Genomic DNA, 21,533 nt, shown 5'->3' on the forward strand with positions numbered 1-21,533 from the left:
ACATGAGAAATAATAAGCAAAATACTTCAAAGGTACCAAGACCAAAAGACACCAGATAGAACAAATCCATTGTCAGGAAAATAACAAATAACTTTACAGTTATTTGAACCAAACTTTAAACCTCGAATCTCTTCCAGAATAAAAATTAAATGTTCTATGAGGCTTCTAAACACCTTTATCTCTAGGAATGCGATTATAAATACATTAGGCATTTTCTAATATACTGTATGAAACAATATTCTTTTCTCAGAGTATCCTGATAAAAGTGAATTAGGACTGAATCACTATGCTGTACACCTGAAACTAACATAATATTGTAAGTCAACTATACTTCAATTAAAAAATGAACTGAATTTGTTCAGATGAGGTAGAGAGTTTTTTGTTCAGGAAAATTAATTTGCCACTACTCTATGAATGTAGAGTGGAATACTGGGTCTGATTCAAGAGAGAATAAACACTTGGGTGAGGAGAACTGAGTTCAAATTTACCTAAACTCGGAACAAGCAGGTGAGAGTTACTTCAGGTCAGAACCCGACTCTTCTAGATAAGTTAATGAGAATTAAGCAGAGGGTCAAACATATTAAAACTAATATTTTGGGGAGAGTTGTGAGAAAGCTGTCACTGACAGGTACAGTCAGCCTCTTCTCCTAAAAGAGCCAACACATCTGGAGGGAGGTACGGTGGGGATAGAGAGTAACTGCTTAATTGGCATAGGAGTTTCCTTTCGGAGACGTGGAAATATTTTGGAAGTAGACAGAGGTGGTGGGTTGCACAACTTTGTGAATGTACTAAATGCCACTGAATTTTTCCTTCTAAATGATTAACTTTATGTTATGTGACTTTAATCTCGATTTTTCAAAAGCCTATTTTTTAAAAGGACAGCATACCAGATTCCAACTCTTTCTTTATTTACAAAGACAAGGAGCCTCCTACTATAGTGACTACCAAGACGCTAGGATTTAGGAGCTCCTGTGATCAATGACAGGCTCATTATACGAAGAAAAAAGTAACAACAAATTTCCACATTTTCTTATGTAGCATATAAAAACTGGGTTAATACTGCAGTACCTAAAGTATGACATTTCTTTCTGTCTGAGTCTCCTCATTCTGAATCCTAAACAGTCAGACTTTTGCATTAAGCTCAGAAGGGGTATTTGCAAACATGCCTGTGAAATAATACCATCTATATTTTCTGTAACAAATGCAGGGCTGAAATGCAATAGAGTATCTCAGAAGGCTTAAAAAGGCCACCCTGGAGAGCAAATAGCATGTCAGTACGGGACCAGAAGGCAACAAATGGTCACCTGAGAGCCAAGCAAGACACGAACATCCCAACAAGAGGCAGTACTCAGAGCAGACAAATACCAAGAGAGTGGGGCGTGGAGGGTGTAGCTCTAATGAGTGTGCTGTCTGAGGGGCCTCACCAATACACGCACTATGGGCTCTGCTGCCAAGGGCAGAAGCCTAAAAACCATTTACACCTTGGCTAAGAGCTTCTAATGGATCTTTAACGCTAACTACAGTTAGGGTAGCGGCATTTGTCTACTTGTGATTTAGATTTTGGTAATTTTAAGAAAAACTGGAAATGTCCCCTCATTTTGTTAAAAACATAAAATCAGACGGAAGGAAGCTGGCAGAACAATTCTATGTACACTCACTGAGAAGCTTCTAGTAGTGCAGCAACCCCTCCTCGCCAGATATACTAACAAAGGTTTTCTAGGATGATAGGACTCACAGCAATTTACAGCAAATGAATTAAATGACGACAGGAAGAAATGAAGTCAATATTGAGCGCATACCCTCCTGCCCTGTTCCTCAGTGCGGTAGGCATGTCGGTATAAGCATGAGAACACAGCTCCAGGAGGCATAAGTTCACTGGTTTCATTCCAACCGTGGGTGTGGCAAAGACGAGATGCATCTCCCTGGCATTTGCGGTATAAGACAGGGTCCAGCCTATAAGGTTAAGAGTTAAGAGATAACCACTCTTACTATACCTTTCCTCCCGAGACATGCTAAGGGTTTCTGCAAGGTGCTTGTTTGTGTACCCATTGACAATCACTTCTAGGGTAATGGAGACGGCAGGTGAGCACAAGTACATTCCTGAATTTTGTTCCTCATGAACACACAGTGGTTAATCTGTAGAAGTTTGTTAATCCTTAATATGGAAGATTTAAGTTCTGCCTCAAAGATGGTATCTTCGTGGGCTTCCCTGGTGGCGCAGTGGTTGAGAGTCCGCCTGCCGACACAGGGGACACGGGTTCGTGCCCCGGTCCGGGAAGATCCCACATGCCGCGGAGCGGCTGGGCCCGTGAGCCATGGCCGCTGAGCCTGCGCGTCTGGAGCCTGTGTTCCGCAACGGGAGAGGCCACAACAGTGAGAGGCCCGCATAGTGCAAAAAAAAAAAAAAGATGGTATCTTCGCAATGTAAGGCACACAACATTACAATAGACTCAGCATTAACATGCCCTAGCTGAAATGAGACAAGGGTTGTAGCAATCACCAGGCAATTCACAACTTTTACTCAGTACTTTTTCTGTGAGTAAAAGTCAATCTTATCTGATATACTAGGTTCATTAAGATCAGGAAAGGACAACATAAACAGTCTCCTCCTCAAGTTCTTTTCTAGTAAAAGTGTTCCAGTTCTTTTTCCCAGGCAAGATAAGGCAGTTATATTTTTAGTTTACCTGAACATGCTTATCAATTAAAAAAACTTGACATTTAACTTTGACTCTGGAGACAGTGGATTAGGTGATGAGCCTGCTGCCTCTCCAAATCAGACCAATGGATACTTCATTCTGTCTATATTATACTATCAACCTTGGGGGAGGGCTACTTAATGGGAGGAAAAAGGCTAATATTTAAGTAGCTTTAAAGACTGGAAAGCATCCTTTGATCATGGATGAAGGAATTACAGAAGAGGAAAAAACATACTTTTTTAAGGTCATAAACTCAGTAAACACTCTGTTATTTCGGTTTAGATAGCTAGAGTAAGCACAGGGAAATTCCCACCCAAGTTTCTGAAGTCCTTTCAAGAGTTAACTTGAGGAAACAGAAATAGACACACTGAGTCTTCAAGTAATCTTTTTCCAGTAAAGTATGGGGGTAAAACATATATTAATCACCAGAAAAATAATTAATGACCAAAGTACAGTGGCTTAAAACAATCAGGAAGCAGCTGAACTTGGGAGGCAGGAGGAACAGCCTGGTCTGGAGGTGGGAAGAGAAAATAAGACATGGAAAGAGGGAGGGATTGCAGCCCATAACAGTTATTCTGACTATAAGAGATATACTTCTATTTCATCTACCTCCTCCCTTTTTTCTGGCTAACAGGATGAGAAGAGAATCAAGTTGTCATTTACCGAGAAGAGCTTCTTAAGACAGAATAAATTCAATAACTTTGAATAGTAAAAGAAATAAAGCAAACTCCCATACCCAGGACAAATCAATAAAAATAAAAATCACTATAAGAGACATATCTGAAGATGCTTCTGCTGTCCCACCGCTGCCCAAGTTCTTTCTAGATAGATGTTTGTGGTATCAGAAACACTGGACCCTGACTTTCAATGTAGTAGTTTAATGGGGACACTTGGGAATAGACCTGCAGGGGCTGTCTCTGCTTTTACATACTGTTCTGAAAGCAAGAAAGAGATTTTTCTGGAGATTAGAGTGTCAGCTATCCCACAACTTAACAAAAACAAATTACTACTGATTATTTTTTAAAAATACAAGGGATAGTGACTACACAGGAGAACAGGCTGAGGCTTACCTTCTATGGCTTCAAAATACTCACTTCCAGTGCTTAAGACTCTGCGCTTCCAATGCAGGGGGCACAGGTTCGATCCCTGGTCAGGGAACTAGGATCTCACATGCCGCATGGCCAAAACAACCCCCAAACCAAACAAAACAAAATACTCACTTCCAATCACGGGAGATGAAATATTGCAGCTCTAAGAGACGGTGTTCACAGTCTTCCACCATTTTTTCTGTGTATAAATGTTCCATCAGGCACGAGAGGATCCTGGCATAAAACAGGGTGAAATTGTAACTAGAGAAAGTTCTGACAATGGATTCAGAACTCTCACACCAGTATTGCTTTGTCTGTAGAAAAAGCCATTTAGCTATTTTCCTAGGGCAATCAGGGACTTACTTTCCTGAGAATCACTCAAATTAACTCAACCTAACAGTGCTTATGCCTTCTATCAACTTTAGAACCACTTAGCACTTAGGACTCAGCTTACACAAGAGCTGTGTGCAGCTGCTTTATATTTAACTGTTTATTATGAGAAACTTCCAACCATACAAAAGTAGAGAATCATATAATATCCATCTTCCCTTCCCATAGCTTTATCAACCTATGGCCAAGTTTGTTTTAACCCTATACCCTCCCTGCTAATATTTTGAAATAAATCCCAGATACCCTATCATTTCATTTGTAAATATTATACTTTAGCATGTTTCTCTATAATATGAAAACATAATACCATTATCCACCAAAGAAGTAAATCTAAAAATCCTTAATATCATGAAATATCCTGTCAGCTTTCAAATTTTTCCAATTATCTCATGGCTTTTCACATTTGTTCAAATCAGGACCCAGAAAAGGTCCACAACCTGCATTTAATTGACAGTATCTCAAATCTATTTTCATCTGTAGCAGTTCCCTCCTTCCTCCCTCTCCCCTGCCCCCTTAATAGTTGACACAGCTATTTTCATATTGGTAAATAGTCTTAATCAGTCTTAAGAGTGTTTGTCTACCTCCACCAACCATACAAAGAGCTTCAAGGAAGAAGACCTTTTTTTTAACCTCCTACCACAGCATGAACATCTGGAGTATATGCACAGGAGAATGATGAGAAACATGGACTGCATTTGTTTCACACAGTTGGGTACGGCCGGCTGCAGGCTATAAAGATTTTTGCAGAATGGAAAACCTGTTCTTACTTGCAACCTGGTTTTAAGAGCTGTTTGCACATCATATGGAAAAACCCCAATACATGAGACTCAAATGCTTTATTACAGCATTTTACAGCTTTCCTAGATCTTGGATATAACTTCAGAGTTCATTTTGTCCATGATTACCCCCTCCAACCACATTTTGTGTTTTATTTCAATTATAATTAATTACTCTCTAATAATTATCAAGTTGCTAATGCATATGAGACAATATACACACAGGATGAAAAGTATAGAGCCAAAGCATTTAATCCTGTGAGTTTTTCTCTCTGATTTTTATTTGAACATTAAGTAGGATTATTCAGTGACCTAATGTCTAGGACTGTATATGCTCAGTCACTGTCAACAAACATCATCACAATGCTGGGTCTAGGTTCTCTACATCATGGATGAGGCAGAGCCCAAGTCTCAATCCCAATACTAGTTTTTTTTTTTTTTTTGCGGTACGCAGGCCCCTCCCACTGCGGAGCACAGGCTCCGGACGCGCAGGCCCAGCAGCCATGGCTCACGGGCCCAGCCGCTCCGCGGTATGTGGGATCCTCCCGGACCGGGGCACGAACAAGTGTCCCCTGCATTGGCAGGCAGACTCTCAACCACTGCGCCACCAGGGAAGCCCCTCAATACTAGTTTTAACAAAAGCTGGTATGTGTTCCTGCTTAACAAAATTTCAGTTAAGTTGCTAAACCATCTGAAAGTCATTTGGGGATATATTCCCCATGCTGCACTGCCAAATACAATACAATACCACAAATAAGATAACCTACATTGGGTCTCCGGATCTTATGTGTTTGCAGGCTGTCTGTATTACAGATTCACAAGCTTCATTCAAAGCTCTATCAATGCGGTAATCTGCACCAGGGTCAGTCTCCTGAATCAGTGTTTGAAGCTGGATTAAGAAAAATTAAGAAGGAAGAAAGAAAGTCACTTATACATCTAGGATGGGCAACGTCATGTCTTCAATCAGTTCTCAGTCTGGTATATCACAATGTACTCTTAACAAGGTACTACAATTGTCACTGGCCAAGCTCAACAGCTCTTGTCAAATACTTTCCAACTAGTTCTTCTACTTTGCAAGTTTTTCTGTTTAACTCATTGTAGGTATAGCTTGCCTACCTGTCTGAACCATCCCTGGATGTGTGCAAAACAAGAGGACCTTACAATATAAAAGCTGCCTCTTTCCTCACATCTGTTAATCAAATTACTAAATCTGACACTCAGTGCCAAGGCAGAGTTGAGTGGAGAAGAGTAAACAGAAGACATTTCCAGTTAGAGATCTAATTTGGTCTTAAAAATCTAGAATTTGAATTTTGCTGCAAAGACAATGGCATAAAACAAGTATACTCTGCTTTATTAAAAAGAGATGTGAGATTTCAGTTGCAAGAAATACCAATTACAAAAAACAAGAATATTACTTATAATTTCCTATTTTTCCTCAACTATTTTTTATATAACCAAGAGATGAACCAGAGCTTGTTCATTACAAGTAATACAGAAAAATACTTGTCATTATGCAGTTGAAAATGAGGATATATTCTTTAACATTTACTTTTGCTTGGTCCACACTCTGTCATAGAATGAAGTGAAAGCATGATAAGATGTGCCTCAGATTCTTTTTTCCTGTCTGAGGAGAAAGCAGTCGGGGCACAGATGAAAAAGCTCTAAATTAAGGATGAGAAAACCTGAGTTCTATTAATAGTTCTGTCTCTGCCAGATACTAGCTTTGGGAACAAAGGCAAGTTGATTAACCTCTAAGTTCCAGTTTCTTTAACTGCAAAGAATTATAAGGAAGAATAATATATAGAAGGTTGTGTAAGCTGCAAAGCATTTTACAGATGTAAAAGATCATTTACTACAGATGGGTAGCAGATGGTGTTTGGGGTGGGAATCTTAAATAACACAAAGCAAATCTGAACACTACGGTCCTTCTGGTTGGGGTTCCTTTTGTTCCAAGTTAAAGAATTGGAGCCCTTTTTGTGTCATTGATTTAGCCTCTGTAGGAGCCTTCTCTGATCCTCATACATTTGACCTACAATCCTATAGAGGCTCATATGAAAGCAGTGACCCCATCGCATACTTGATCAGAGAACAAAGATCAAAAGAAAAACCCAATTTGTCTCTCCTAAAAGAAGTCAACAATCAAGATGAGAGAGTATGAAGATATCTAATATTCTGGGATGGAACTTATTTATACCAATTCTTGGTGCAATTTGGAGAAGTTTCAAAATGCAGTGGTTAGTTAGTAGGAAGATTACTACTACTGTCAAATGACTACCAATTTTAATTTGCTGACAAAGACCAAAATATTTACTTCTTTTTCTGAGGGACATTATAAGCATCATGGGAGTCTGGAAGTTTCTCTAAGAACTTAGTTAAATGTCCATGATTGACAGGCAAACTTTGAGAATTCTCCGTGCATGTACCAGACTGCAGGTTCTAAAAGAAGACAGTGAATGCCCTACAGACTCTAGGAGGTCAAAGGCTCAAGGGATCACTGCTACTCTGGAATCCAGTGACAGCAGTGTGGGAAATAAACACTACGTACATGAAATATTACATGATGATACATCTATTCCTGCCCCGATTGCTTAGGAAAACGTGAGAAAATGCTTCCAAAAAATTAGTCTAGAGAATAGACGGCAGTCTCCTCAGCCTAGGAGAGACTGGGCCCAGATTTGTTCAGCCATAACTGAAAAGAATTTAAGTTCATGATCACAGTGTATCTGGAAGAGTATATACTCATTAAGATAATAATTATTCCTATGCTTCACTATTTATTCGCTTTACTATTTATTGAGAGATCACTAAATCAAAGCACCACCAAGCAGAGAACAAGGGAAAATTAATGGTCAACCACAGACCAATATGGAAGTCTACTGTATCAAGGAAAGAAACTTTGAAAAGCAAATTATTACAAAACATTCCTCCATGTGACTGAGGATGGATAATGAGTAGATGACTAAGGAAAACTTTCTCCCTTTGGATCACCTATCTTCAATTTTTGTGAGCAAAGGCTAAAGACCACAGGTCCATAAAAAACAAAATGAAGTGTTTCTTGCCCACTTAGCCAAACTTAATGTGGACAAAACTACGTATTTTACCTTTTGAGGCTAACCTCTAGGTTTGGAAGCACTTTCCTTTTGGGCACAAAGCATGAGGTGGGTGCTATTTATTTCTCTCTCAACAAGCTAAATTTCAAAAAGCCCTGGAGGTAAACTAGATGCTTCCAAATAAAATCAAACTAATTTCTTTTTTCTGTACACCTTAGTACAAAGTGTAGCCTCAGTAAAAATATAAGTTTAGTCCTGACCACCACCCTCCCCTTTGCATGCTGCATTAGGGATGAAATGTCTTGATTTGTTCTTGGTCTGGGGCCCAGGCACACACATTGTCACAGAAGTTTCCGAGGACAATCACCAGCAAAGACTGCTTCTGAGGAACTACATCCAGAAGCCTTCCTTCTAGCTAGGCTTGGTATTCTGGATAAGAGGCGACATTTATCTATTTTCCCCACTATGGGATGTGTAAGTTACTGTCCACTCTGGGTCAGGGTGAGTAATAGAAGCTAAGATGAAATTTTACTCCACGTCAAAATTCTATGGAAATTTTGTGTTTCAGACTGTAAAATTATGATTTTACCTGATTAGTAGGAAAATCAAATTCAATTAATATTCTGTTTTTAATAAAAAATGCCAACAACAAAAATAAGAGACTAATGAATTGCAGTTTTCTGAAGTTTCACTTAGGAGAGAATCTCAACCTTCTAATTTAGAGTATAAGGCTAAACTCTATCTTCTGTGCTTCCTAAAGGAAGGTATAGGAAACCACAGAATTCATTGTACAGGGTGCCACTGTTACATTTCGTATTGTAAATTGCTCAAAGACTCTTATTCGGTAAAAAGCAATAAACATGGATAATGGTAATGAAACAGATGCACTGTATCTATATATTATTTAACAAAATTATATTAATAAATTATATTATGTACCTGATCTATAGTTACTCAACTGTTTATGAACCTTGAATCAAGAACAACTTTATCTTCTCAAGCAAAGCACACTAATTTTTTCCAACTATCTTTACAGAACTGACTGTAGAGTTTGGCGGTAGAGAAAGACAGACCCTCCCATGCACAGCTGCCCTTGTTGAACAAGAAAAGATGGTGGGATTTTGAAAACGACATGCTTTCTTGATCCTTCAGGCCAGGAATTCATGCCATGCTGCATATCAGTAACACGAAGAGAATCTTAGAAAGTTTCAATTCATTTCAGCTCTCTTTCAGCCTCAACTCAATCAAAAGTGGTGGGAGAGGCACATTCTCTTTTGCTGGAAGACCTTTTCTGATTTACCAGAACCCGGTTTGCCTTAGTAAACACAATCTAGCCAGATATCTCTTCTTTAAACACTCCAGTAAACAATGCATTTAATCTATTTCTTTAAGTTTACTGTATAGCTCTTTTTATTTATTATGAGCTCAAACTTCTGCTCTGCAGCAAATTCCACGTTTTTACTCTGATATGCCTGAAGAAACAGTGTTTTGTGTCTAGTTCTTAATGCCTAAGGTTCACTGTGATGTCACAAATGATCCAGATAAATGAGCTGGGACAGTGTCAGGAAGAGGTCCTCGGCTGATAAACTGTAACATTAACAACGGCAGCGGAAAATCTGTCCTTACCGCTTGCTGGCAGTTCATTCCAAGGTTCCCTTTCTCCCCCCGAACTACTTTCATCAGACAATGCAGGGTTCGCCCTTTTCGATGCAATCCAGAACAGTGGTGTTCAATCTCCCCGCGACAGCTCAGGATGATTTCAGGGCTCAAAGAAAAGTCTTCCATCAGCATGCGGCGGTAATCTAACATCTCGCCCTGGCACTCACTGCTCACTTGCCGCCCTGTTAGGATTTAAGTCACAGCATTATGGACGGTGAGCTACAGGATCAGATATTACCACATATTAAAAGTACAAGTTTTTCCCTAGAATACACCAGTCATACTATTATCTAGACTGAAAAGCAGAGAACTTAGCAAAAGCTTTATCAGCCTAAAATGAGTTTAATACTCCAAAGACTAGGGTTTACCCTGTCAGGGTTCTGCCTTATACAGAATTTTATACTACTGAACTAGTAATGCATATGTTTTGCCAACAGAAGTCTTATCAATAAGATAACTACTGGGGTAAAAATCAAAGCCAGGAAAATCCCTACTGGCTTACACCCTTTAAGCGTGTGGAAAAATCTTCACTTCAAATACTCACTACAGCTCCCCAACTCTTCTTTGAGCTGTCAATGCCATCTGGGAAAACTTATGAAATTTAACAAAAAAAACCCCAGCTTTGCTGAGGTATAACTGACATATAATAAACTACGCTTTTAAAACATACAATTGGATAAGTCTGACATATGTACGCATCAATGAAACCATCACCACAATCAAGATATCGAACATATAACCATCAACTCCAAAAGCTTCCACATGTTCGTTTAGAATCCCTCCTTTCCTTTCCTCTCTACCCACCTACCCCATGCCCAGTCAACCAATGATCTGCTTTCTGTGACTACACATTATTTTACTAGTTTGCAGTTTTCAGAAGTTCATATAGATAAAGTTCATATAAATGGAATGATATGCTATGGACTCTTTTTTTTTTGTCTGACTTCTTTCAGAGTTTTTGAGATTCAGCCACAAATCAACAGTGCGCTGCTTTTACTGAAATAATATGATTCCATTATGTGGCTATACTACAATTCGTCTATCCCTTAAACTGCTGATGAACATTTGGGTTATTTCCAGTTTGGGGCTATTACAAATATGCTGTTATGAGCATTCATACACAAGAGTTTATATGGATATATTCTTTCATATATCTTGGGTAACCTAGGATTTACACGGCTGGGTCATAAGTTAGATGTATGCAGAACTTCTTAAGAAACTGGCCAACTATTTTCCGAAGTAGAAATTTAAAATTCCCATCAATACTGTAGTTCCAGTTCTTTCACATCCTACTAACACTCACATGGTCAGACTTTTTAGTATTAAAAATCTGTATAACTTCTATGAATTACCTGTTCATATCCTTTGACCATTTATTTGCTGAGTCTTTTTGTGTTTCCTGTTAATTTGCAGTTTAAGGAGATTAACTCTCTATTTTTTAAATACCAAAATTAGATGTTTTGCATTCTGCTTTATAATATGCTTTTAGTAGTCAACAATCTCCACCTTTACATTTCAAGAAAATTTCATCAAACACCCAGACCATAATCAAAATTCTCCAATTTCCTCCAAAATGTCCTTCGTTTGCATGAATACCAAACATGCATGGTCTCTGGTTGCTATTCCATTGCTTTTAAGCTTAGGAGTCTTTCACTACCCACATATGAGAAAAAAATTCAACAAAAAGTTCTGAGTTTTATTTAACAACTGATCTTTTTCCACTTAACTTTTTAATCACTAGTCAATTGTCCTAGCATCATTCATTGGACAGCTAGAAATTTCATTTTTACATCCTATAGTCCATGTTAAGAAATGTTCTTTCTGAATGACTCTGACCTTTTATACATCCTTCTTAGTTCCTTTATCAGGGATTGACTTTTGGACTGAACAGACCCTGAGTCTGACCTTATAAGGTAATCCTTCCTTCTTTCACTGCTTAATTTCTTTATATCAACACTGTTAGAATAATAACAGTACTTGTCACTTACTGTATGTTACGTGCTATGCCAAAAAAACCTCATTCGATCCTCACAAGAACTCCTCAACACAGGTAATATATTTTTGTTTTATAGATAAGAAAAATGAGGTTTGGAGAGATTAAGAAACATAAATAATGGTCCCCAGGCAGTTAGTATGCTGACAGAGCCATCATTTGAAGTCACGTCTCTCTGACCCAAAGCTCATATGCTAAATCATTACGCTTCCCTGACTCTCCTAAAATTGCTGTGTGACATGCATTTTAAAAATTTTAAATTGGATTTGAGAAATATACCTTACTTAAAAAAGGCTGGGATGTAAAGAAAAACAAAATTTAGGGCTGTTGAGTTAAGAAGAAGGGGCTTCAATAAGACTTAGGGATACCAAGCCTTCAGCCTAGAGTTTTGCTTACAAAGAAAGGCTCCTGAGTCACAAGGTACAAGTGTACTCAAAAGAGCCCACATAGCAGGAGACGATCCAAAAAGGAGCGAAAAGGATAAAAAGAAATTAACTCTTACCTCTATGCACAGCTGACTCCAGACACATCAGAAGGTAGGAGAGCCTGGCTTCCCGGGACCGAGGAAGGTTTTCCACGTTGCACCGGTATTTCTTCAAGTCACTCTTACAGGATTTGGCCAATGAATAACTGACTTTATAATCCTGGGCAATCAGCTTTTGGCGGGTTGTTAGTGCTTCTCGACACTGAGAAAAGAGGGCACCAAGGGAGCTGTGAGACCGCTCAGGAGGCTGAGCCGTTCACATGTACCTCTAAGACAAGCAGAGGCTCATGGCCAAGTACAGTAAACAACTGCAGTAGTTACCAAAATGTCTCCGTTTAGGTTTGGTTAAAATTGAGCACAAGTGTGCTGAACTAGTGTAGCAAGAAGTAGGGGTATATGAGCAGGAAAGCCTGGAATTCTATGGTGAATTGCTGATTGCTGCAACAATAGCAACTGTCCAAAACACATAAATATTTGGTAGATTCTAATACATGAACTTGACAAAGTATTCTTTTCCTCTTCAACAATATCCCTAAAGTAAATTTCACCAGAATGAAAGTGGCAACTGACATAACACTCTGGAAGCTCCATTCTACTATACTTTTTAAATATAATTATTCAATACTAAATGATATAAGGAAGTGAAATGAAAAACGTTTCTTCAGCTGCACAGGAAAGTAAGTGACAGGATAGCAAAGCCAAAAATAATGACTTTCAAAAGTCATGAAAGATTCTTGCATTCATCCAGGGACAAAGAACTAACAGTAATGAGAAAGCTTAATGACACAGTTGCTGAAAAATTAAATTGCTAATTATCTATGAAGCATATTGGTTTGGTTAGTCTAAACTTCTTGAGTACATAGGGATGGCTTCAGTGTGATTCTGACATAAAATTCTCTGATTTTACTCCCCAAATTGATTCCCCATTGGTGTCCCAAAGTCCAGATATCACGAGAAGCTTAATTTTTTTGGTTTAGGTGAAATATGCTTTGGTTTCTTACTAAAAGCCAAGTATCTTACCCCTGAAAAGGACAAGCTGTATCAGTATTTTATATTTTGGTATGAGTTTATAAGAATATTGTTTGAGAGGATTTGAGAAAGCTTTTAAGAAAATGAATAAAATGCTGGTTTGTTTCAAAGTAATACTTACTTTTTCACTCATGGATTCTTCAAATTTATGGTTAAAGAGGCACTTATATACTCTGCCTTCACCAGCTTGTGTCTGTAAGATGGAATATAACGTCATCATCATCACTAGCTAAGTAGTTACGCTGGGCAATATCCACAATCTTATAAAGAACTTTCTGTTAAATTATTATAATGATGACTACCTTTGAACACATGGCTCAGCCATTTATAAAATTTAGTAGCCTTTGAAAGAAAGTAATGATTGCAGTAAAGATGAAAAAAAATTTCCCATGGTATTTGAATACACTGTCATGTGTTCCCAGACATACTGTTAATTAGGAAACCAAGAGAAGCGTCAATGAGTCTCTCTTCTTACAACTTTATGCTAGAGTCAATAAAACTCTAGCATTGGCTCTGATCAGTGGTTCTGATAGTTAAAGCTATTAATTCAAAACAGCAGGCAGAGTGGGAGTGTACACAAGTCACGCTCAGTCCTTTGCGGTAAAGATGGAGATTATTTCTGCCTAAAGGGTTGGAAAGTTCTTCTATAGGGTATGCAGGTAGTAACCAAAGATTTGGTTTTAAAAGTTAGCCACCTGTTGCTTCCTTCGTCTTAGCCAAAAGTAGTTAAATATAAATACGTAATATGGCCAATTTTTAGCCACGGAATATATGTGAATGGGATTCCCTGGTAAGATAGGATTCCTATATATAAAACAGACTTCCAAGAACTGAAATTGAGAAGTGAGATAGAGTAGAAAAAACAACGTATGGAGACTGTTCGAAGCCAAGTGTTAACTAGATGTTACCTCAAGGCTGAGCAGCCGTATCCAGTACCCAGATAACTTTCTGTTATCCTGGGACCAACTCCACCTTCCATTTCAGTGACCTTTCTACATGTGACAGCTTGTGTTGGTTTAATTTTGGAATCGAGTATAAAAAAATATTTAGGAAGAAAAGGAAGCAAAGAAGAACAGTTTCTGAGCTGACTCACATTTTCACAAAAACGTTCCCGATCATCTCGGCAGGCAAAATATAAATGCCGGTCTAAGTGAAAGTCATCTGAGGACAGCTCAGCCACCCGGAGAATGGCTTTCTTGCAGAGTTCAGAGACTTGAATCTTAGGATCTCTTTCTTCTGCTTCCTTCACCAGGCCTTTCTCCAAGCATGATACCACCTCACCCTGTGAATGTGCATCCTAAAACAGCAAGGATACTAACATTTAAAAACTCTCACCACCATGAGCATCAAATAAACATCATTTGGTTAAAAACAAAAAACCAAAAAGACCAACTCAACACACAATTGTTTATCAATGTTCTATTGAGAAACAGGGTAAGAACCAACCACATTGTGAAAGTTACAGAAAATGCCCTCGATAATCTTTGGTAAGAATGTAATAGTTGCAAGCTATAAATGAAAATACAGATCCTGGGAAATTTAAGTCAGTTTAGTTTGCACTAGAAACAAGAACCTGACTTTTCAGAGTTTAAAATGTCAGAAAATTTTAAAGAAATTACATCAGCCCAATGTAGTGATCACAGTTCATTGTCAATACTGATAGAACACTGCAGAAATATCTGTTCATTTACCTCTAAGGGCTAGGTATTTCTCAAATAATAGTGCTTTAGTCAAGTTTAAAAAATAACAACAAACCTCAAAATTCACTGAGAAAATATGTTATAGAGACCCCCTTTCTCTTTTTTCTATTTTATACTGTCCGCAAAGACCCCAATCTTTAGTGTAATGTTCACTTTGATGTTCTGGATTTATCTTAATATGATTTAACAAGATTACCACCATTTATACAAACTGCTTTTGAGAGCTTTCCTAAAACCATCCAATTATCTTTAATTGTACATTGCATCTACCCCACAGCAACCACAAGCACTCAATCGTTCAAAATATGAAAAATTTCCCCTAAACACTTTCTATTCAAGAGTCCTAATTTTCTATACTCGGAAGATATGCTTCAAAAACTTGAGAGGTATATCCATAAATATACCAAACCAAAGCAGCAGAAAATTTAGTGTTATCATTTTACTGACACACACACACACACACACACACACACACACACACACACACGCACACACGCACACACGCACGCATATAAAATCTCATTATAGTAAAATACCATGGTTATGAAATCATCTGTATATAAGACTCCTAAAACTAGGTAGGGAAACATCTATTTTACTAAAATTTCAATTCAACAAAAAATGTATATAGTTTTTTTCCATTTTGTTGTAATAGGGTTTGTTCCACAGCACATTTATTTCCAAGTATTTTCATGAAAACTTTCATGTTTTCTCCTAATATACCTGTGACAAGGGGCTACGAGCTGTGATACCTGTTGTGCGGTTGAGTAAACAGAGGCCTAGAGGAGTTTATCAACTCGTCCAAGTTGCAGAACATAAGGCACCTAGCTAACAGTCCGCCATTTATTTTTTTAGATCTTGGAGTGCTATGAAACTCCTACAATTTGTATGTGGGTTTTGTATATTTTTCCTGAGGAGAGTTCATAGCTTTCATTAAATTTCAAAAGGTTTTCTGATCCAAAAAAGATCAGGAAGCACACTATACTAGCAGATTCTCGCGCCTTCCTATTTTCTATCTGTACCTCAAACTTTCTCACTAGCTTTATGATTCCATCCAATGCTTAGAAACGGGAGATGAGCAAAAAGTTTTTTTAGAGAGTAATTCTGAAGGGAGAAAAAACTCTGAAGGACAAGTGACAAAAAGATAAGGACAGAGAGAAAAGTGGACACAACCCCAGAAATTCAGAGTAAGGCTTATTTTTTCTTCCTAATTTATGAGTGACACTAAAATGTGTCTGACTTTGGCTCACTTAGAAGAGCCCTACCCATTTCCACTTCCCAAAGGAAAAACAAACCTGTGATAACAAAGATTTGGAAACATATCAGTCACTTACAGTTTACAAGAGATTATTATAAACATGATTTTGTGTTAATGAAATAATGTCCTATACCAAATTTTAGTAGCTCATAATAACTTACTGAGAGGTTGCTAGCAATTAGGTTGTAATCATATAAAAGAGGTTGAAAATAACAGCATGATAGTCAACTCACGATTTAGACTTACCCTTTAGTTCTGACATCATAGGGTAAAGAAATGATTTCCCTGTAATGAGTCTAAGTGTTTCCCTGTATACTTAGGGTTTACAACTGTTTAAATGCACCAGCACCACGGTTTGAGATCCTCTAAGGAATGTGAGATGTAATTTTAATTATAGCAATTGTAGCACCACATATTAGTATTGTGCCATAACATCACCTCCATTAGATATTTTCATTCATCATAACTTTAGATAATTTTTTCTAATAAAGATATTTCAGGAATTCTTCTCAGTTTCCCAGAGTCTCTGAGCTTTTCAGTTCAGCCCATTTGAGTTATACAACTGAAATGTATGCAAATATTTGGCAAAGAAGACTGTAGGGTTATTACTGAATATGAATGAAAGCAAGGAACTGTACAGCAGCACATTACCTACAAGAAAATGAAATTACTTAGGGTTAGGTTTTAAAAAGTTATTAATATGCAGGCTTGACATATGAATAACAAATGATACTGTAAATGGACGTAAAATGAATTTTTAAAATTCTTATTGTGGTGAGACAAATGTCTGTCTTAAAACTACTACTGGGCTTCCCTGGTGGCGCAGTGGTTGAGAGTCCACCAGCCGATGCAGGGGACACGGGTTCGTGCCCCGGTCCGGGAAGATCCCACATGCCGCAGAGCGGCTGGGCCCGTGAGCCATGGCCGCTGAGCCTGCGCACCCGGAGCCTGTGCTCCGTAACGGGAGAGGCCACAACAGTGAGAGGCCCGCGTACTGCAAAAAACAAACAAACAAACAAACTATTACTAGGGTCCCGATCAGTTTTTAGCAGTTCAATAGGTAATATTTTTTCTTCTCCATACACCTTGCCTTATGAAAAAATTTTTTTAAAGACCAGAGAAGGATAACACTAATCACAAAAAGGTGGGCAAGAACTCAGTTTTCATCTCTGCTATTAACCATTCTCCATTTCAACATCTGTAATGTCTTCTGTGATCTACCTCTATAGGTAAAGAGAGAAAAAGAATGTCTGAACTATTCAAAGTAGTTGGTTAAAAGCAGAAAAGGATAAAATGATAAAACTAGTGTGTGAAAAGTATAAAAGGAATAATAATATGGGGCACTTGTCTGCAATTAAGTTCCTGTACTGGATGCCACATTCTACTTTCTCTTCAAATGATATAAATTATTTACATTTACTTTTGGAGATCTGCCTTTTCATTTTAAAAATATTTGTTTAGAAAATTCTAAAGGTTTTATTAAATATATAGTCTTTGTTCTAAAAATTTACATATATTAACATTCTGAAAAAATCATTATAGTTTTGAAATTATGACATTTATATGTTCATACAGAGGCAGGGTATAAACAAGATTAACCATGACCCCTCTCCTCTGGCCTTTGGAGGTGAGTTCAAAGCTAGTCACAGAGGAGTTTGCAAGCTTCAGGGCAACAAATTTAAAACTGATGAGTGTGTTCTCTTCTATGGTCAGAAGCTGACTTTATAAATTTTCAGGATAATTTTCAAAACTAAATAATTTGGCTTCAGAGAAGTAAACTATAGTTAGAAAAAGGCAAAGAAGGGCTGAGGACAGACTGCTATCATTTTAAAACTTGGCTGTGGCAATAGGGTGGATTACATAGAAAGGAACATGCTTTTTCAGAAGTGCAGGCATGAGTCATTCTAGGGTGCTAGGGTGGGGGTCTGGAGTAAAAAGAAATTCATCTAACTGGCAGGTAGAGCCAAAGATGAAAATGACAGAAATGTGCATTTGGATGGTCCATGGAAACATTTTTTGTTATTTTAACTAAGCTGAAAAATCAATCCTCACTGCCACATCTTTGGGCTCTGGCACTGTTATATTCTACCATGGTTCAAGTCAGTGCAGACTTAGTAACTTGTACACGCAGCTGAAAGCAGGTTTTGCACTGACAATTCAGATTGCTAGTGGGAAGCTAACCAGCAATTATCTTGGTGGGCAATAGGGAAGAACTACTACAAAGAGAGGTGAATTGTAATGGTCTGCTCTACAGCATGGATCACTAACCACAAAAATGAAAATGTGTCATCACTGATTCCTGAAAAGTGTGTCTGTTACACTTATATGAAGATTTTTAAGATCGAGGTTTGGAACTGGATATAACCCTCAACACCCTAAATAAAGTCAGAGGCGCTTCCTGAACTATCAGGGTGACTTAAATGCTTTTGTTCCATTTCTGCAGTGTGCTGGGAAAGTGAAGAATCACCCTTCTTGATTAAAACTGGCCTTTCATTAGCTGCCTGAAAGCTAAATGCCAGTTCACAGTGCTCTCAAGACCGACTCAGAGGTTCCCTGTGAAAGGGCGAGCCCTGTGCTGGTATGAAGCAAAGGGTATTTGGTGACAGCCAGACAATAACCAGCGCTCAAACCTTCATTTGAACTGGTGTGTGCAGTTCCAGAATTCTAACACCATGCCCCCCAGTCAGGGATGGAAGCCTGCAAGTCACAGTGCTCTGAACAGAGGGCAAAGGCACAAATGGATTTTGCTTTCTCTCGTACTTCCTGAACAGCAGATAAATGAGCAGCAGCAATTAACAGCTGATGCCATACACAGGTCTCAGACTGCCTCTCCCACCGGCATCTGCTACTTTTCAGGAGTTCTTTCATTTTTGCTAAGCAAACAAATTCAGCATTAACCTGGCTGAACCTCCATTGTGACCCTCTGGACAACAGACTAATAAGGACAAAAATAAGATCAGATATAATTAAGGAAGAAGAACCTAGGTAGTTATTTTCTTTCCTGTCTTTACTGAAACTAGTTCTCCTGAGATGAACATAACATATATCACATTTACAGAGTAGCTTTCTTCTGAGAAACTAAAAGTACCTTCCATATTTTTAAATTTTCTAATTTTTAAATACATTATCTTCTTTTATACTGGTGTGCTTACTAAGTAATTTTTTTTATGGCAACAGTGAGGTATATGCAAAGAAAGGTTAGAGAACTTGAGTCCCTCCTAATCCAACTACTTTTCCCACAGGACTACTGAATACTTTTCTAGAGGAACTTTATAGGTAACCAGCAGCTGGTTTTGCATTTTGAAGCTAACACTAATCTTAGCAGATATTAATTCCTCTACTCCCCCATACAGTATCGAAACATTTTGTTATAAACAGATGAAGTGTACCCACAGGCCAACTAGCCTTAGATATTGGGGCTGTCTGGGCCTCAGCTTTAAGTCTACCTCTAGCCCTAAATTTTTCCATGCCAGTCATACAAAGCTTTTCATCCATCGAGTCTGTAAGACCCCTTTGGTGAAGGCAGTGTGGTAGATACCTTTTCTCCAAGCCGAATGCTCCCACATTTCAGAATGTTGATGTCATTTTTACAGTCATCCATGAAGCCACAGATCAGACGGTAATCACTGAAAATGATGGCTGTCATCTTGGTGATGTATTGGTGACACTGGTACTCAGTGATGTTGCCTCGGTGATCCACCAAGCAGGAAACCAAGTAACCTTTTCCAACTGGTTCATCAGCACACTCTTTGATCTGCTCAAAGGAAAGTGGCTGTTTTACACAAGTATTCTATTCTCTTACCAAACAACTTTTACAAAAGAGAGAATGACATTTTCTTGTTTCTTCTTCCGGGGAAGAAAAAGGAAAACACTTAGAAATGCTTGTGTTTTAAAGAAAATCGTGTGCCATGCCTACTCAGATCGTTGCACCTTCTAGGAAATACCTGATTAATATGCTTTGCAAGAAAATACATACATATACAAATGCTTAGGTAGAAGTCATGTTTAAATGGAGTAAAAAGAGCTTTTTAAAAATTTTCAGCTTTGTTGAGAAAGTTGATTAAAATGTATTTATTGAAAAGAGCTTTTTACAGCTCTTTTTATAATGATTCTACTGAGAAGTCCCTTTATCCATGCAAAGAACACAATGGACAGTGAGAAGATTAGTCTAAGGAATAGGTCTGAAAAACAGGTGCAGAACTAAAGTCTAGTTGCATATCCCAAGCCAAGCTACACAGCAAACTACTAATGTTAGGTAAACCTAATGACCAAGGGGAGGGAGGGAGGAAGGCGTACTATTACCTCTTGACATGACATTAATGTGTTCTGAATTAACTATGGATTTGGACATATGTTTTTGAACCTAGTAGAATCCCAGCTTCAACACTGTGGTCTAGAACAGAAATATGTTTAAATATGATGTTTAGGGACTTCCCTGGTGGCGCAGTGGTTAAGAATCTGCTTGCCAATGCAGGGAACACGCGTTCCAGCCCTGGTCCGGGAAGATCCCACATGCTGCGGAGCAACTAAGCCCGTTTGCCACAACTACTGAGCCCGCGCTCCAGAGCCCGCAAACCACAACTACTGAAGCCCACGCACCTAGAGCTCGTGCTCCGCAACAAGAGAAGCCACTGCAGTGAGAAGCCCGCGCACTGCAACAAAGAGTAGCTCCCACTTGCCGCAACTAGAGAAAGCCCACACGTAGCAACAAAGACCCAATGCAGCCAAAAATAAATAATAAATAAATAAATTTATTTTAAAAAAATGATGTTCAGTGCAGTCTGGCAAGAAGTTTGGGAAGGGGAAGGCCATTGCAAGTCTAATTTGGGTGGTTTAGACATATGATCTAGTGGATCAAGCACAGCGTGACTCCACATGGGTAGTGTTCCTGCAAAGTACACAAAATCACAAGCGCTAATGAAGGAAAATAGCCCCAAAATGTTGAAATTCAGGCATAAAAAAGTGAAATCTACTTACAGGGTTTTAAGCTTGAATTATAAAGCAGAGAAGGTTGTTTAGAAAAAGCCTGTTGCATTTGGAGCAATTAAAAAAAAAGGCAGTTTTGACAAGAGGAAGGAGCCAAATGTAAATGTCTGTTTCCAATATAAATGAGAAGGAAAAAAAAAATGAGAAGGGAATATTTTACTGGTTTTTTTGAAACCAATAGAGACCATTCTCTACTATTACACCACCTATGGTAACCATGTACACTTGATAAGATAAATACAATCTCCTTTTCCAAAAGGTGCTAGGTGAAGGATATACCACATACTAATTGTCCTATGGGCCGATGGGTCTCTTCATGTCTAATCCCAGGATTAAATCCAGAGCAAGTCAAAGACTCAGTTCAAGAGAGGAAATCGTGTTTACTTTTGAAGAAGCAAACCTGGAAATTTAAATAGCCTCACAC

At 38.3% G+C, this 21,533-nt stretch overlaps 1 protein-coding gene across 2 annotated transcripts in view; it reads right to left on the bottom strand.

Moving 5' to 3' along the window:
• The window catches only part of GLG1 (golgi glycoprotein 1), a 153,404-nt gene that overhangs the window by 28,696 nt on the left and 103,175 nt on the right, over positions 1-21,533 (bottom strand). For both annotated transcript variants that reach the window (XM_032611890.1, XM_032611891.1), the window contains exons 4-11: positions 19,662-19,877; positions 14,259-14,462; positions 13,287-13,358; positions 12,155-12,338; positions 9,627-9,841; positions 5,718-5,839; positions 3,917-4,018; positions 1,800-1,953 (exon numbers count right to left, since the gene is read on the bottom strand). In XM_032611890.1, the coding sequence (XP_032467781.1) occupies positions 1,800-1,953; positions 3,917-4,018; positions 5,718-5,839; positions 9,627-9,841; positions 12,155-12,338; positions 13,287-13,358; positions 14,259-14,462; positions 19,662-19,877 (1,269 nt within the window). The remainder of the gene's footprint in view (positions 1-1,799; positions 1,954-3,916; positions 4,019-5,717; positions 5,840-9,626; positions 9,842-12,154; positions 12,339-13,286; positions 13,359-14,258; positions 14,463-19,661; positions 19,878-21,533) is intronic.

This window comes from Phocoena sinus, chromosome 19 (genome assembly GCF_008692025.1).
Source record: "Phocoena sinus isolate mPhoSin1 chromosome 19, mPhoSin1.pri, whole genome shotgun sequence".
In the NCBI taxonomy this organism is placed as follows: Eukaryota; Metazoa; Chordata; class Mammalia; order Artiodactyla; family Phocoenidae; genus Phocoena; species Phocoena sinus.